Below are 16,602 nucleotides of genomic sequence, written 5' to 3' on the forward strand. Positions count from 1 at the left end.
GTCCAGATAGAGGAGGTGACTAATACTAAAGAAGTATTAAAATTTACCTATGGCAGCAATGACATTTACAGTACCGTAAGATACAAAATTTGAAAACTAGAAAAGCAGCTGGAATTGATAAGATTTCGGGGGATATTCTAAAGACAATGGGTTGGGATATAGTATCATATCTGAAGTACTTGTTTGATTATTCTTTGCATGAAGGAACTTTATCAAATGAATGGAGAGTTGCTATAGTATCCCCTGTATATAAAGGAAAGGGTGATAGACATAAAGCTGAAAATTGCAGGCCAGTCAGTTTGACATGCATTGTATGTAAGCTTTGGGAAAGCATTCTTTGTGATAATATAAGACATGTTTGCGAAATTAATAACTGGTTTAATAGAAGGCAGTTTGGGTTTAGGAAATGTTATTCCACTGAAGCCCAACTTGGTAGGATTCCAGCAAGATATAGCCGATATCCTGGATTCAGGAGGTCAAATGGGCTGTATCGCGATTGACCTGTCTAAGGCATTTGATAGGGTAGATCATGGGAGACTACTGGCAAAAATGAGTGCAATTGGACTTGACAAAGGAGTGACTGAATGGGTGGCTCTGTTTCTAGAAAATAGAACTCAGAGAATTAGAGTAGGTGAGGCTTTATCTGTCCCTGTAATAATTTAGAGGGGAATTCCTCAAGGCAGTGTTATTGTTCCTTTATGTTTTCTTATATAAATGATATGAGTAAAGGAGTGGAATCAGAGGTAAGGCTTTTTGCGGATGATGTTATTCTGTATAGAGTAATAAATAAGTTACAAGATTGTGAGCAACTGCAACGTGACCTCGATGATGTTGTGAGATGGACAGCAGGAAATGGTATGTTGATAAACTAGGTTAAACGTCAGGTTGTGAGTTTCACAAATAGGAAACGTCCTCTCAGAATTAATTACTGCGTTGAAGGGATGAAAGTAGCTTTTGGGTATCATTGTATTGTAAATACTCAGGTGTTAATATAAGGAAAGATCTTCATTGGGGTAATCACATAAATGGGATTGCAAATAAAGGGTACAGATCTCTGCACATGGTTATGAGAGTATTTAGGGGTTGTAGTAAGGATGTAAAGGAGAGACCATATTTTTCTCTGGTGAGACCCCACCTAGAGTATGGTTCCAGTGTATGGGACCCTCACCAGAATTACCTGATTCAAGAACTGAAAAAATCCAAAGAAAAGCAGCTTGATTTGTTCTGGGCGATTTCCGACAAAAGAGTAGCGTTGCAAAAATGTGCAAAGTTTGGGCTGGGAAGAACTGAGAGAAAGAAGACGTGCTGCTAGATTAAGTTGTATGTTCCGAGCTGTCAGCAGAGAGATGGCGTGAAATGACATTAGTAGACGAATACGGAATAAGTTTGAGTGGCGTCTTTAAAAGTAGGAAAGATCACAATATGAAGATAAAGTTAGAATTCAAGAGGGCAAATTGTGGCAAATATTCATTTATAGGAAGGGGAGTTAGGGATTGGGATAACTTACCAAGGGTGATGTTCAATAGATTTTCAATTTCTTGAAATCATTTCAGAAAAGGCTAGGAAAATCTGCCACCTGGGCGACTGCCCTACCTGCAGATCATTGTTGATTGATGACACACCATCTTCCCAGAAGACCAGTATCTGGAAATGCAAGGGTGATGTTACTATCTGCGCCAACTACCGCCCAATTCGTCTCCGCACCTCTAGCACACCATGAAAATCTTTGAGAGGGTGATTGGCGCACGCATAAAAGCATAAGTAATGTCTCATCGAACAAACGTGGCTTCATCAAAGGCCGCAGTAAACAGATGCTATCCATGCTATCCAGTCGTTGTCACAGAGGCGCAGAGAGAAGAGAAGAACGGCCAATATGGCCTTTCTAGATTTATAAATAGGCATTTGACCGGGTCCCTCATGAACTCAACTTGTATTCGCTCCGTACGCATGGTGTCGTGTCTCAGAGAATTATGTTCATTGGGTTCAGCTCCTCTACCACAAGTCTATAAGCTTTGTCCGTTGTGCAGCTGGCGTCACAGCACCATTTGATATTCAAGTGGGTATTCATTAAGGATCCGCCCTGTAACCACTTCTCTTTATCCTGTGCATAGATAGAGTAATCGTGGACCTGCAGGCACCACATCCATGGACCCTTCTCTATGCATATGACCTTATGCAGATTAGCAACTCATGAAAGAGGCTTAATGATTTGGTCACCCACTTGAAAAATCCTGGAAACATTTGGATTGCGGCTAAACCTCGCAAAAACAGAGTACCTGGAGTGGAGCACCCAGACAAATGGGACAATATTGTTTGACAACATTCCCCTACCAAAGACATATACCGTCATGATATTGGCTCCTGCATGACAGCTGATGGTGACACACTTGTACACGCTCGAGTTCGACGAAAGCCACCTGGTTTAAGTGACGCCAGGTCATGGGCGGTGTCTTTTGTCACAGCAAGTACCACTGTGTCTCAAATCGAAGATCTACCGCACAGTCGTTCTACCAGTGATAATGTATGGAAGGGAACGTTAGCCGGTGACAAAGAGACACGAGCAGATCCTGCACGTGACGGTGATGTGCATTCTTAGATGGACGCTGGGAGTCACGCGATGCATGAGAGCTACAGATCTTGCGGTCTCTGAAGACCGGAAAAAAATGGAGGACGAAATGCAAAAAGGCAGACCTCACTAAAGATGGGAAGAATATAAGGAAAAGGTCAAGAGGAAACATCGACTACTTCTGCCAATTTTGAACCTACGTTCTTATGATCCAGTGGCGGACAGTTTACCACTAATCTAGTGAAGTACTGGATTGGGTGAGGGAGTCTCAACTAACATCAAGGAAGATGAAAGTACTGGCAAGGGAGGTCTGTCATGCACCTCCGAGGGGATGCTTAATGAATAAATGGAATCTCTAGAATTAAAGGAATAGGGGGAAATTTGAGATCCCGGTGAAATCCAGTCCTATCTCTGCCTTATCCAAAACAAATGCTACATGTAGTCACCAGACTTTATCCTAGCACCAGCGTTAAGGACCGATATCTCAGCGTTTTAGACACGAAGCGGCCACCAGAGTGTAATGAAAATAAGTAGTGAAATCTGAACAATCAAATCACACCTCATATTTAAATTAACTAACACCTTACTTAGGCCTAGTTTGATCTTCAACACTATTAAGTGGAATTGCTACTGTTAGTGAGTCTTAATAATTAAACCTATAAAACAATAATAATACGAGGGCTGTAAATAAAGTAATGGAAATATTGATAATACCCAATATTTAATGAACTAACAAGTAAAATTGCATTACATTCCTTCAATGTAGTCACCCGCAAAGTATATTACCTTTTGCCAAATGTCGGGAAGCATTTAGGGACCATTGGCAAGGCGTTCTCTGTGACAGGGACGGAGCGCCCTACGGCGCGGAGAACATATGCCATGTCAGGAAATTGGCGGCATCTGAAGGGTTTATTCATCTTCGAAAACAGGTCGAAGTCATAAGGACTCATGTCTGGTGAGTACGGAGGGTGTTCAAGACCTTATTCCGAACTGCATGAATCGCCTTGACCCATCGTGCAATTGTCCTATACAGCAATACATTTTCGCTACAGGCTTCACGTATCCTCAATAACATTCTGATGCATATTTGGCACAGGCAACCGATTTTAATCCACGAATGCTGATCACCCTTCGAAAACAAGTTTTACTTACTGGTCGGTGCTGCAGTCCATGTAGGTCTTTGGCCTCCTTAATCACCTGTCTCCATTAGTCCCTGTCCTCGACTTTCCTTCTCCAGCATTTAAGTCCCATCTTTCTAAGGTTGTCCTCAACATCATCAATCCATCTCTCCCTGGGCCTTCCTCTCCTCCCTCCTTCTTCGTTCCGGTTTTCCTACAAAAACCTTTTTGACAGTACTGGTTTCTGCCATTGTCTGAACATGACCAGCCCACCTAATTCCTCCCTGCTTTATTTTAGCAGCAATATCCGGCTGGCCAAACAATCCTTGCAGCTCTGCATTTGTCCTTATTCTCCATCCATCCTGATCTCTAACTGTTCCAAATATATTTCCCAATATCTTCCTTTCCCACCGTAACAGCCTTCTCTAGTAGTCATCACCCAGAGTTCTGAGCGACACATCACTATAAGTCTTAGTACTGTGTGTATATTTTTATTTTCGTATTCCTACTGGCAGTCCTGGATTTAAACATATTTTGCAAGGCGTAAAAGCATCGGTTCCCACTTGTTATTTCCTGTATTTCCACAGAGGTTTTATTGTTTGCAGACATTAGTGAGCCTAGATATTCGAAAGTTGTAACTCCTTGATATTCATTTCCATATATTTTCACTGTGGCCCTTCCCCTTGCTCCCTCTGTAACTTCCATCTTCATATACTTCATTTTATTTATATTCACTTCTACCCCTAAGTCCCGTGCTTTCTCTTTTAACAAAGCGTAGTTATCTTCAAGAGTTCTTTCGATTCGTGCAATAATTGCCACATCATCAGCATATGCTGTCACTTGTACTAATCTGTTCAGAATGGTTCTCCCTGGGTTGATGGGTATTGGTGTATTACTTTCTCCAGTGTTAAATTGAATAGGAGTGTGGAGAGAACATCTCCCTGTCTCAGCCCCTTTTCAACTAAAACGCCTCTGAAAGATCCTGTTCCACTCCCACCTTGCATACTGTTGTTGTCAAGGTCATTTCTGTCAACCTAACCAATTTCCTCGGGATTCCAAACTCTCTCATAATGTTATACATTTTGCCTCTATCTAGACTGTCAAATCCTGTTTAAAATCTACATACAGCTGGTGCAGCTGCTTGTAATACTTATAAAACTTCCACAGTAATTGTCGCAATAAAAAAATCTGATCCAGTGTAGAGCGATTTTTTCTAAAACCTGCTTGGTAATCCCCTAGCACCCTTTCCATCCATATTCCAGTCTTGAGGTTAATATCTTACTGAAAACCTTGTATGTTCCATCCAGCAAGTAATCCCTCGGTAATTTCCACATACTGCCTTATCTACTTTCTTATGCATTTGCCATATTATGCCCACCGCCCAATCCTCGAGCATTTCCTCCTTCATCGAAACCTCCTTTATCAACTCATAAACTGCCTTCTCTACTCCTTCTCTCTCATATCTCAACAGTTCTGTCTCCATCCCATCTGCACCTGGGGCTTTGTTGTACTTTAATGCTTTTTTTTGCTAGGGGCTTTACGTCGCACCGACACAGATAGGTCTTATGGCGACGATGGGATAGGAAAGGCCGTGGCCTTAATTAAGGTACAGCCCCAGTATTTGCCTGGTGTGAAAATGGGAAACCACGGAAAACCATTTTCAGGGCTGCCGATAGTGGGATTCGAACCTACTATCTCCCGGATGCAAGCTCACAGCCGCGCGCCTCTACGCACACAGCCAACTCGCCCGGTTTTAATGCTTTAATTGCTATCCTGACCTCTTACAAAATCTGGTTGCTCTATTAACTTTTCATTCGATTCTCTTTCTTCCCCATCATCACTAATGTTTTTCTCTTCTCTATCATCCTCATTATTTCCATTGAGTACCTTGTAGAAATACTCCTGCCATATTTCGAGCACTTTGCTTTTGTCGCCGATGAGGTTTCCATCCGCATCCTTAAAGAAAACAGCTCTTGGTTGAAACCTCTCTTAAGATCTTCTGTTCTCTCATAAAACTTTCGTACCTCATTTCTATCCTTCATTTCATCCATTTCTTCGATTCTCTTTCTCTAAAAAGCTCTTTTTTATCTACATATCCTATCGGTCTTCTCTACTTCTATCAGTACAGTTCCACTGTTCTCCTTGTCCTCGTTTGAAGCATTCTTTTCCTAGCTTCATTCCTCTCTTGAATTAGTGTTAAGCGTTCTTCATCAAACCATTCTGCTCTCTTTACATGTTCCTGTATGACAGTTTGAGGTATTGTGTAAATACCTGTCGCATACATGTTGTTTGCAAAAGTCGTGCAGTGATGACGCAGTAAGTGCTGTAAAGGCGACTGTAGCTTGGTACGCGGCAAAGGAAAATAGACCATCACCCCACCGACGATCGTTGGAATGCCTAAAAGCAGAAACGTCAGGTGCGGCTGACTCACCCGTTATTAGTATAAATGATATTAGTAATGAAGTGGATGATGTAATTCTTTATAGAGTATTAAATAAGTTACTAGATTGTGAGCAACTGCAAAATTACCCCGATAATGTGAGATGGACAGCAGGCAATGGTATGATTATACCTTCTTCTTCTTCTTTTTCTTTATCTGTTTACCCTCCAGGGCCGGTTTTCCCCTCGGACTCAGCGAGGGATCCCACCTCTACCGCCTCAAGGGCAGTGTCCTGGAGCCTCAGACTCCGGGTCGGGGATACAACTGGGGAGGATGACCAGTACCTCGTCCAGGCGGCCTCACCTGCTATACTGAACAGGGGCCTTGCGGAGGGATGGGAAGATTGGAAGGGATAGACGAGGAAGAGGGAAGGAAGCGGCCGTGGTCTTAAGTTAGGTACCATCCCGGCATTTGCCTGGAGGAGAAGTGGGAAACCACGGAAAATCACTTCCAGGATGGCTGAGGTGGGAATCGAACCAGCCTCCACTCAGTTGACATCCTGAGGCTGAGTTTACTCCGTTCCAGCCCTCGTACCACTTTTCAAATTTCGTGGCAGAGCCGGGAATCGAACCCGGGCCTTCGGGGGTGGCAGCTAATCACAGTAACCACTACAACACAGAGGCGGACGTATGATGATATACGGGGTTTAAAGTCAGGTTATGAGTTTCGCAAGCAGGAAAAATCCCCTCAGTTTTAATTGCTGTGTTGATGGGGTGAAAGTTCCTTATGGGGATCGCTGTAAGTACGTAGGTGTTAATATAAGGAAAGATCTTCATTGTGGTAATCATATGAATGGGATTGTAAATAAAGGGTACAGATCTCTTCACATGGTTGTGAGGGTATTTAGGGGTTGTAGTAAGGATGTAAAGGAGAGGGCATATAAGTCTCTGGTAAGACTCCAAATAGGTTCTTTTTTTTTTTGCTAGTTGTTTTACGTCGCACCGACGCAGATAGGTCTTATGGCGACGATGGGACAGGGAAGGGCTAGGAGTGCAAAGGAAGCGGCCGTGGCCTTAATTAAGGTACAGCCCCCGCATTTGCCTGGTGTGAAAATGGGAAACCACGGAAAACCATTTTCAGGGCTGCCGACAGGGGGGTTCGAACCTACTATCTCCCGAATACTGGATACTGGCCGCACTTAAGCGACTGCAGCTATCGAGCTCGGTCTCCAAATAGAGTATGGTTCCAGTGTATGGGACCCTCACCAGGATTACTTGATTCAAGAACTGAAAAAACGTCCAAAGAAAAGCAGCTCGATTTATTCTGGGTGATTTCCGACAAAAGAGTAGCGTTACGAAAATGTTGCCAACTTTGGGTTGGGAAGACTTGGGAGAAAGGAGATGAGCTGCTCGACTTAGAGGTATGTTCCAAGCTGTCAATGGAAAAATGGCGTGGAATGACATTTGTAGACTAATAAGTTTGAGTGCTGTCTTAAAATGTAGGAAAGATCACAATATGGAGATAAAGTTGGAATTCAAGAGGACAAATTAGGGCAAATATTTGTTTATAGTAAGGTGAGTTAGGCATTGGAATAACTTACCAAGGGAGATGTTCAATATATTTCCAAGTTCTTTGCACTCGTGTAAGAAAGGCTAGGAAAACAACAGATAGGGAATCTGCCACCTGGGTGACAGCCCAAATGCAGATCAGTATTGATTGATTGATTAATTTAAACTTGTAATATTTCAAACTTTTGTTGTTGAGGTATATGTATCAGCTAGCAACATCTATAAACTCTACTCTGCATCATCCATTCCAGGTAAGCCATCTTTTAAAATCTGATTTGAAGTCTCTCATGAAAATTTGAATATCTCAAGAAATCCATGTAGGGGGAACAGATATCCCTTACTTATCTTACCTTAGATCCAGAAATTTTCCTGTTTTCTTGAAAAATTGACCCTCAATACTGCTAATGATGCTGAAAGCGTAACATGAGCCACACCTTCCTTGATTCCAGTCCGGAGTAATGAATCCTTTCTCAGTCCAGTTAAGCTGCAAAACCAAAGAGCATGTATGGGAAAATCCTTTATGTCAACATTCTGCTCTATCAATAAACAAATAAATATTTATTTTCAAGCTTCCATGGTCTGTCTAACTACAATAATGGTGATTGTACAATAGAACAATGATAGAGTTCAACCCAAGCAAGACCGGGCGAATTGGCCGTGCGGTTAGGGTCGCGCAGCTGTGAGATTGCATCCAGGAGATAGTTGGTCCGAATCCCACTGCCGGCAGCCCTGAAGATGGTTTTCCGTGGTTTCCTATTTTCACACCAGGCAAATGCAGGGACTGTAACTTAATTAAGGCCACGGCCGTTTCCTTCCCACTCCTAGGCCTTTCCCGTCCCATCGTCGCCATAAGAAATATCTGTGTCTGCGGGACGTAAAGCAAATAGCTAACAAAAGCAAAACAAAACAAGCAAGGAACGTAATTGCAAGTTATTAACATTATCAGAATTTATTCATTTTGGGTCGTCCGGTTCCACGAAAAAGTGGCCAGTGTCTAGCCCTCTGGTCTTCGGGGCCCTGGACTCAATTCCTGGCTTGGTCAAGGTACTTAAATTGTAAATGGTTAATTCCCTTGATTTGGGGGCTGGATATTTGTGCTATTGGGGACAGGGCTCCCTCTTGTTCTCTTTCCCTCGAACTTCGTCTCCATCATCTCTTGTGTTATTCTTTTCTCATCCATTATCTTTACATATCCAAACCATCTTAGCTTACTCTCATAAATTCTCAGGATTTGCATTCCGAATTCCTATCTCACATCATCGCTTCTCAATCTGTCTTTCTTTGTCTTTAATATCAGACCATGCAAATGCAGGGACTGTAACTTAATTAAGGCCACGGCCGCTTCCTTCCCACTCCTAGAGGTGGGTAGGGTTGAGGCACTGGTCATGGGGGATTCCATCGTTAGACACGTGGGGAAAGTGTGTGGAGGAAAGGGAACCAGGGTAGAATGTTATCCAGGAATTAGGTTGAGGCAGATGTTAAGGAAAGCAGAAGAGAGGGAGGATGGGAAGGAGAAGGTGGTAGTGTTTCACGTTGGTGCCAACAACGTATGGCAAGCTGATAAAAGTACCAACATAGTTGGAGATGTGTGGGATCCGGTAAATGCACCACGGGTGTAGTTTAAGAAAGCGGAGATTGTTATTAGTGGAAAACTGTGTAGGAGGGATATTGACTGGAGGGTGATTGGGGATTTAAATGAGACTATGGAGTGGGTATGTGGGAAACTGGGAGTGAAATTTCTAGATACTATTGCGTGGGTAGGAGATAGGGATCTGCGCTCAGATGGCCTTCACTTAAACCGCAGTGGTACGTATAAGATAGGAAATTTGTTTGGAGGGGTAATAGGGAGGTACATGCAGGGAAACGGGGTGGCCTAGGGAGCGGTGTTAAGGCAACAGGGAACTGGAAATCAAGTAGGGATGACATAAAATACTTAGTGTTGAACTGTAGAAGTATTGTAAAGAAAGGAATACAATTAATTTAATAGATATATATTTTACCAGATATTGTGTCCGACTCGTTGGCTGAACGGCCAGCGCACTGGCCTTCGGTTCCGAGGGTCACGGGTTCGATTCCCGGCCGTGTCTGGGATTTTAACCTTAATTGGTTAATTCCAATGGCACGGGGGCTGGGTGTATGTGTTGTCTTCATCATCATTTCATCCTCATCACGACGCGCAGGTCGCCTACGGGAGTGAAATAGAAAGACCTGCACCGGGCGAGCCGAACCCGTCCTGGGATATCCCGGCACTAAAAGCCATACGACCAGATATTGTAATAGGATTTGAATTATGGCTGAGAAATAATATCATGAATGCAGAAATTTTCTCACGGAACTGGAGTGTGTATCGTAGAGATAGGATAGGAATGGTGGGAGGGTAAGTATTAATTCTGGTGAAAGAAGAATGTGTAAGCTACGAAAAAGTTAAAGATGAGAAACATGATATTCTAGGTGTAAGGCTCATTTCTAAAGGTAATAGGCAACTTGATATATTTGGAGTGTACAGACCGGGAAAGGGTAGCACTGACACGGATTCAGAATTATTTGATAAGATAATCATCTATGTAGGAAACGACTTGGAAAGAAATGTGATTGTAGCGGAAGATCTGAATTTACCAGATGTTAATTGGGAAGGAAATGCGAACGACAGGAAGCATGACCAACAAATGGCAAATAAGCTAAAATGGGAAGGACAGCTGATTCAGAAAGTGATGGAACCTACTAGAGGGAAAAATATCCTGGATGTGGTGCTGATAAAACCGGATGAGCTCTATAAAGAAACTGAAGTAATAGATGGTATTAGTGATCATGAAGCTGTTTTTGTCGTAGTTAAAAATAAAAGTGATAGAAAGGAAGGTCTTAAAAGTAGGACTATTAGGCGGTACCATATGGATGTTAAAGCAGGCATGAGGGAGTTTAAAAAAGTAACTATGTTCAGTGGAAAACGGTAAATAAAAATGTAAACAGACTCTGGGATGGGTTTAAAGCAATTGTTGAGGAATGTGAAAACAGGTTTGTACCTTTAAAGGTGCTAAGGAATGGTAAAGACCCACCCCATTATAATAGAGAAATAAAGATACTGAGAAAGAGGTGCAGATTGGAAAGAAAGAGAGTTAGAAATGGCTGTGGATGTAAGGAGAAATTGAAGGAAGTTACTAGGAAATTGAATCTAGCAAAGAAGTCAGCTAAGGGTAACATGATAGCAAGCATAATTGGCAGTCATACACATTTTAGTGATAAATGGAAGGGTACGGTATGTATAGGTACTTTAAGGTAGAAACAGGTTCCAAGTAGGACATTCCAGGACTCATTAATGAACAAGTGGAGTGTGTATGTAAGGATCTTCGAAAGGCGGAAGTATTCAGTCAGCAGTATGCAAAGATTGTTGGTTGCAAGGATAATGTCCAGATAGAGTAGGTGACTAATACTAAAGAGGTATAAAAATTTACGTATGACAACAATGACAGTAAGATACGAAAGTTGAAAACTAGAAAAGCGGCTGGAATAGATAAGATTTCTGGGGATATAAAAAAGACAGTGGGCTGGGACATAGTACCATATCTGAAGTACTTATTTTGAAAATTGTTTGCATGAAGGAGTTATACCCAATGAATAGAGAGTTGCTATAATAGCTCCTGTGTATAAAGGAAAGGGTGATAGACATAAAGCTGAAACTTACAGGCCAGTAAGTTTGACATGCATTGCATGTAAGGTTTAGGAATGCATTCTTTCTGATTATATTAGACATGTTGGTGAAATTAATAACTGGTTCGAGAGAAAGCAGTTTTGCTTTAGGAAAGGTTATTCCACTGAAGTTCAACGTGTAGGATTCCAGCAAAGTATAGCAGATATCTTGCACCCATAAGCGAATGTGCATAAGGAATGTATAAATTAAATGTTTAATAATTCGCATATGGGAATACTGCAGTAGGCTGGGAAAAGCTTGCAGTCTCACAAAGCAACAGTCAGTCGCCGTTCAGACTAAAAACATATCCACAGAATACGTCTTAAGGCACGAACAGGAAGTAGCTAGCCTGAGTGGTACGTCCAATTATGTCTTATGATGCCGACGAGAAGCGGAAACTTTCTATCAACTTCCCACGTGAATCCGCACGTTGGAATGCGCCCTGCCCAGGAGAGCGAGTGAGAAACGAATAATGTCCGTCATCCCTTCACAGAAAATGGAAGAATCCAAGCTACTAAAAGCGCGAACGTCTCAGCCAATCACAAAATTGCAAATTTTAATGTCTTGTCATAGCGGGAATCTACAGTTTGTATCTCGCGATTTGGTGCCCGAAGTAGCTGTGAAATATTGTGTCCTGACTTCCAAACAATATTTGAGGATTTATCAGTTCAAAAGTGTGGTTAATCAGTCGTTAAATAAGAAATTTTCAATTTTACATGGAAGAGTGGTATCGCCCAGGAAATGAACAGTCATGGCGGGAAGGCGCCATACTCTTGTAGAAAATAGAGCCAGTGACGCGCGCCCTCGTATAAATTAACCTGTGATCGTTTCTCATAACGCAATGTAACACGTAAACCGGACCAAGATTAGGAATGTTTAGAACACATTTCCTAAAATTCTAACCTACGGACGTATGATAAATCGGTCCCAAGTGCAGGATTATTACACCACATCCCTTCCACAGAACTATTTTCGAAGTGGGGGGAGGACTGTTTACAAAAACGACGACACCAGTGTAGTGAACCTCAGTCTTGCGGTGAATCTTCAGTCTTGTACGAACTTTCAGTCTCGTGGTGAATCGCAGTCCTGTGAGAATTCGCAGTCTTGTAAGAATCTTCAGTGTCTTATACAGTAGTTGGCATCCGAGTGAGTAATGTATTTATTTGTGTGAGTAATATATTAGCCGAAATGAACACTTTGACAAACTTTATTCAACTTTAGTTTATGCAGAGATAATCAGGCAATTAAATTAACAAATGACAATGGTAGTTATATTCTCAACACTTGCCTTGAATGAACTTAAAGTGCTAGGACCGAGATGAACAATGAATCTCGTCGTAACACGTAGCTGCATAACATTTTCCCTAGTTCATGTGTAGCTTGTATATTTGGTGGAAAAGTCATATTTTGAAGGACGATTATTATAAAATTCTCCACATCATTGGGAACATTACATTTAAATTTTTCCACACTCTCATAGAACTATTATTGCAAGTGAGGTATTTGGGAGCAGAATTAGTCAAGCTAGTTACAGGGAGAAAAACTTTGTTTTCACAAGTGGAATGCTGCCGCACTAAGACCTTGAGTCCAGTGTTATGGTCAGAGAAGGTGAATAACCAATAATCCTTTACACAAACAAACTGAGAGGGGTGAAGGAGGCGACAGCAGGAGGCTAGGCAGGTAGCGGAGTCCAGACTTTCAACTTCACGTCAGGTGCTCAATGCAGTGTCATTGAATATTCTTCGTAGGAGTGTTAAAAATGCGAGTGCTAATATAAATATGGACGTGTGCAACGGTATTGTAAAAATGCATCAAGTTTGCGTGTGTGACCTCTTGGACAACCCCATCAGCTTGAAGATGAAGTACTAAATTCATCATGACGGAGTCCGGAGAATGATCAGACCTGCCTCCAGCACAAATAAGGTAAATGAGCAGAATGTAAATATGTAAATTGGTAGGACTATGGACAATCGATGATCAAAAATGTAGTTTAGAATTTTAGATAGGATTGTAAATAATTCACGGATCGGATGGTATTAATTATAGTTTGATATCATTTTAATTTTTGAGTTAAATGTGAGACTATGACAATTATATTTGGCGACTCGGAATATAAATGCCATAGTGTCACAATAATAGTAATTATAAAGATTAGGGTCATAATAATAATAATAATAATAATAATAATAATAATAATAATAGTAATAATAATAAATAAGTGTTAGCGAGTGTTATTTGCGTAGTTTCCTTAAGTAAATGTTTTTCATATTATTCCTGGATCATTTTGAAGTAAGTCATTTTGACATATGAGAATCCTATTTTACTAAGAAATTTACATACTGTGCAGTGCAGATTTTTAAAGTGAGGATAATAATAATAACATGGTAAGGAGCGTTATATTTTTGTTGACGTTTTGATTTTGTAGATGCCGCCATGTTAGTTTAAATGTTTACTTTTGCTGCTAGCGCATTCAGTTTATTATTTCATGTTATGTAATCATTATTCAGACGACTGTTTCCGGTAGCTCTCATACTTTGTACTTAGCGACGATCTGGTTGATACGCAAAAGTTAATTTCTTTATGTAACGTGGTTACACATTTCGATAGCCGTGTTTTTGAGAGGCAATCTCGTTACTTGAGTTAAATAATTAGTGACAGGAAGCCATTGATAAGTTAGCTCTGATATTTCATAATATGTGAAACGGTGGATGATCAAAATAACGAGCAAAGTAATAGTAATATCCCTGATGATCTGCGTTGAGAAATGGAAAATGTGATATTTGGACCATGTCCCGAATAATGTCGTAAAAATGGATGTGTGAACGACACAGTTATTTCGCCCGCCTGATATGAGCGAGGCCGTACTATGAGGTACTACGTCGAGAATATTGATGAATAAATAGAATTGAGAGATGAATAATTTAACCGAGAGTGTTAAATATGCGACGACATGTGTAATGGTTGTAGGTGGAAAGCCTGTATTGCTTCAAATATTTTCCAGGGAAAATAGATGCTCGGAAAATATGCAAGTAAGAGTCCGAGGTAAATTGTGAACAGAGCGAACGATCAATGTGTGTTTCGACAGTCATGTATAATCATTGAAGACATGTAATACCAATAATTATTGTCCGTAAAGATTGAATAGGGTCATGTCCAGACATTTTTACTCTGAGGTTAGAAGATTGCCATCAAATTCACATAATTTTGCTACTTAAATCAAGGTAATATTTTATACTTCGATATTGCGTATTTTTATTTTAAATTTTATTAAGCAGCGATTTTTGGGATCTAGATTTTTATTATGATATCCTTTCTTTGTATATATTTTGTCACCGTATTATTTTAGAATCTGATACGTGAATAATGTTTGATTTTATTTATGTAAATAAAATAGGTGTAGTCAGGTTATTTTAATTTCAGTATTTCTTGGGAGCAGTGTTTCTCCATTGACATATTCATTTATGTAAATAAGATTTCATGTGTTAGGGTAAGAGATCATCGATTAGTTCATAATCAAAACCATAGTAGTGGTATGCTCATACCAAAAGACAGCCAGTAATCACCAAGCATTAGAAATCCACTACATTTCAGTTAGGCAAATGAAGCGATCTTTAATAACCAGTTGTATCACAAATGCCGCAAATGAGTCACATAAATACGATGGGATCTGCCTCCATCTAGAGTTGGTACCACACAAATATGCATTCACAATGAAAACGTAGCGGCAAACTAGGTAAAGTTGACGATGTAAAGGAATCGCTTTCATTTGAGATGTAAACTTGAGGCACTTGGCCTAATTAATGTAAGTATTTTTTTTTTGCTAGGGGCTTTACGTCGCACCGACACAGATAGGTCTTATGGCGACGATGGGATAGGAAAGGCCTAGGATTTGGAAGGAAGCGGCCGTGGCCTTAATTAAGCATTTGCCTGGTGTGAAAATGGGAAACCACGGAAAACCATCTTCAGGGCTGCCGATAGTGGGATTCGAACCTACTATCTCCCGGATGCAAGCTCACAGCCGCGCGCCTCTACGCGCACGGCCAACTCGCCCGGTGTGTAAGTAAGTATTTTAAGCGTCCAGACTATCACAGTTAAGTAAATAAGGTTTAACAAACTAAATAAGTGGTGGTAGCACTTAGATGTTCAATAAGTTTTCTTGTTTTCAGCCACGAGTAGTTTAAATATGTGGCGAAGGTTATATAACGGATAAAGTACCATGTTCATGGTTGTTTTATTTTCCCCTCTTTTTCTCTTATTGTTACACACGGTTAGTGTATTCTACTATTATTTTAGAGTTGGGTGTTTCCCAACTAAATTTGAATGTGGGTTAAATCTTTGATAGACACCTTAAAGTCAATGTTAATTTGATGAATTAACAAATTAATTAATTAATTACTGAATTTATTTTGAGAGGACATTTTCCAAGGTATTGTAAATCATTTATTCAAATTAGGCTGTATTTCTGACCAGTGATTAAATGTGGTCACGTCATCGTCATGGAGACAGTGGTTCGATGTACTCCAGAATACTTAAATCTAATCGACCTTCAGTCGAAATTTATTAAGGCAGATAATTAACTTATCGTAATGCAGATCTTTTAATTGTTTTTACATTTTAATTTCATTTCACATTATTTTATTTTACACCATTTGACTTTCAATTTCACACTTTGCAAAAATTTTGTTAAATAAACCATTTTATTTATTTAAATTTTAATTCAGTCTTTGGGTACCGTCATTTAATAGTTTAGTTTGCCCCATCTTTCATTTCCTCACCCCCCCCCCCCCGATCGACGTGTGGCCCATCAACCCGAGGGATCCAAGGACGCACCACCCCTGAGGAAGAAGAGTCTACATGAGGCGGTAAGTGTTTCTAAATGTCATTATTTTCAGGAGCAGCCGGCGCACATATCAAGAAAGAAGACCACCGCATTGGGTGCCTTTAAAAGGGCACAATCTTGGATTCAGGAGGTCACATGAGTGTATCGCGATTGACCTGTCTAAAGCACTTGATAGGGTGGATCATGAGAGACTACTGGCAAAAATGAGTGCAATTGGACTAGACAAAATAGTGACTGAATGGGTTGCTATATTTCTAGAAAATAGATCTCAGAAAATTAGATTAGGTGAATCTTTATCTGTCCCTGTAATATGTAAGAGGGGAATTCCTCGAGGAAGTATTATTGGACCTTTAAGTTTTCTTATATATATAAATGATATGAGTAAAGAAGTGGAATCATAGATAAGGCTTTTTCAGATGATGTTATTCTCTATAGAGTAATAAAT

The 16,602-nt window shown here is 40.6% G+C and overlaps 1 protein-coding gene across 1 annotated transcript in view; it reads right to left on the bottom strand.

Moving 5' to 3' along the window:
* The window catches only part of CtsL4 (Cathepsin L4), a 138,057-nt gene that overhangs the window by 61,041 nt on the left and 60,414 nt on the right, over nucleotides 1-16,602 (bottom strand). Inside the window, exon 4 of the mRNA XM_067139357.2 lies at nucleotides 7,983-8,116. Within this exon, the coding sequence (XP_066995458.2) occupies nucleotides 7,983-8,116 (134 nt within the window). The remainder of the gene's footprint in view (nucleotides 1-7,982; nucleotides 8,117-16,602) is intronic.

This window comes from Anabrus simplex, chromosome 2, assembly GCF_040414725.1.
Source record: "Anabrus simplex isolate iqAnaSimp1 chromosome 2, ASM4041472v1, whole genome shotgun sequence".
Lineage (NCBI taxonomy): Eukaryota > Metazoa > Arthropoda > Insecta > Orthoptera > Tettigoniidae > Anabrus > Anabrus simplex.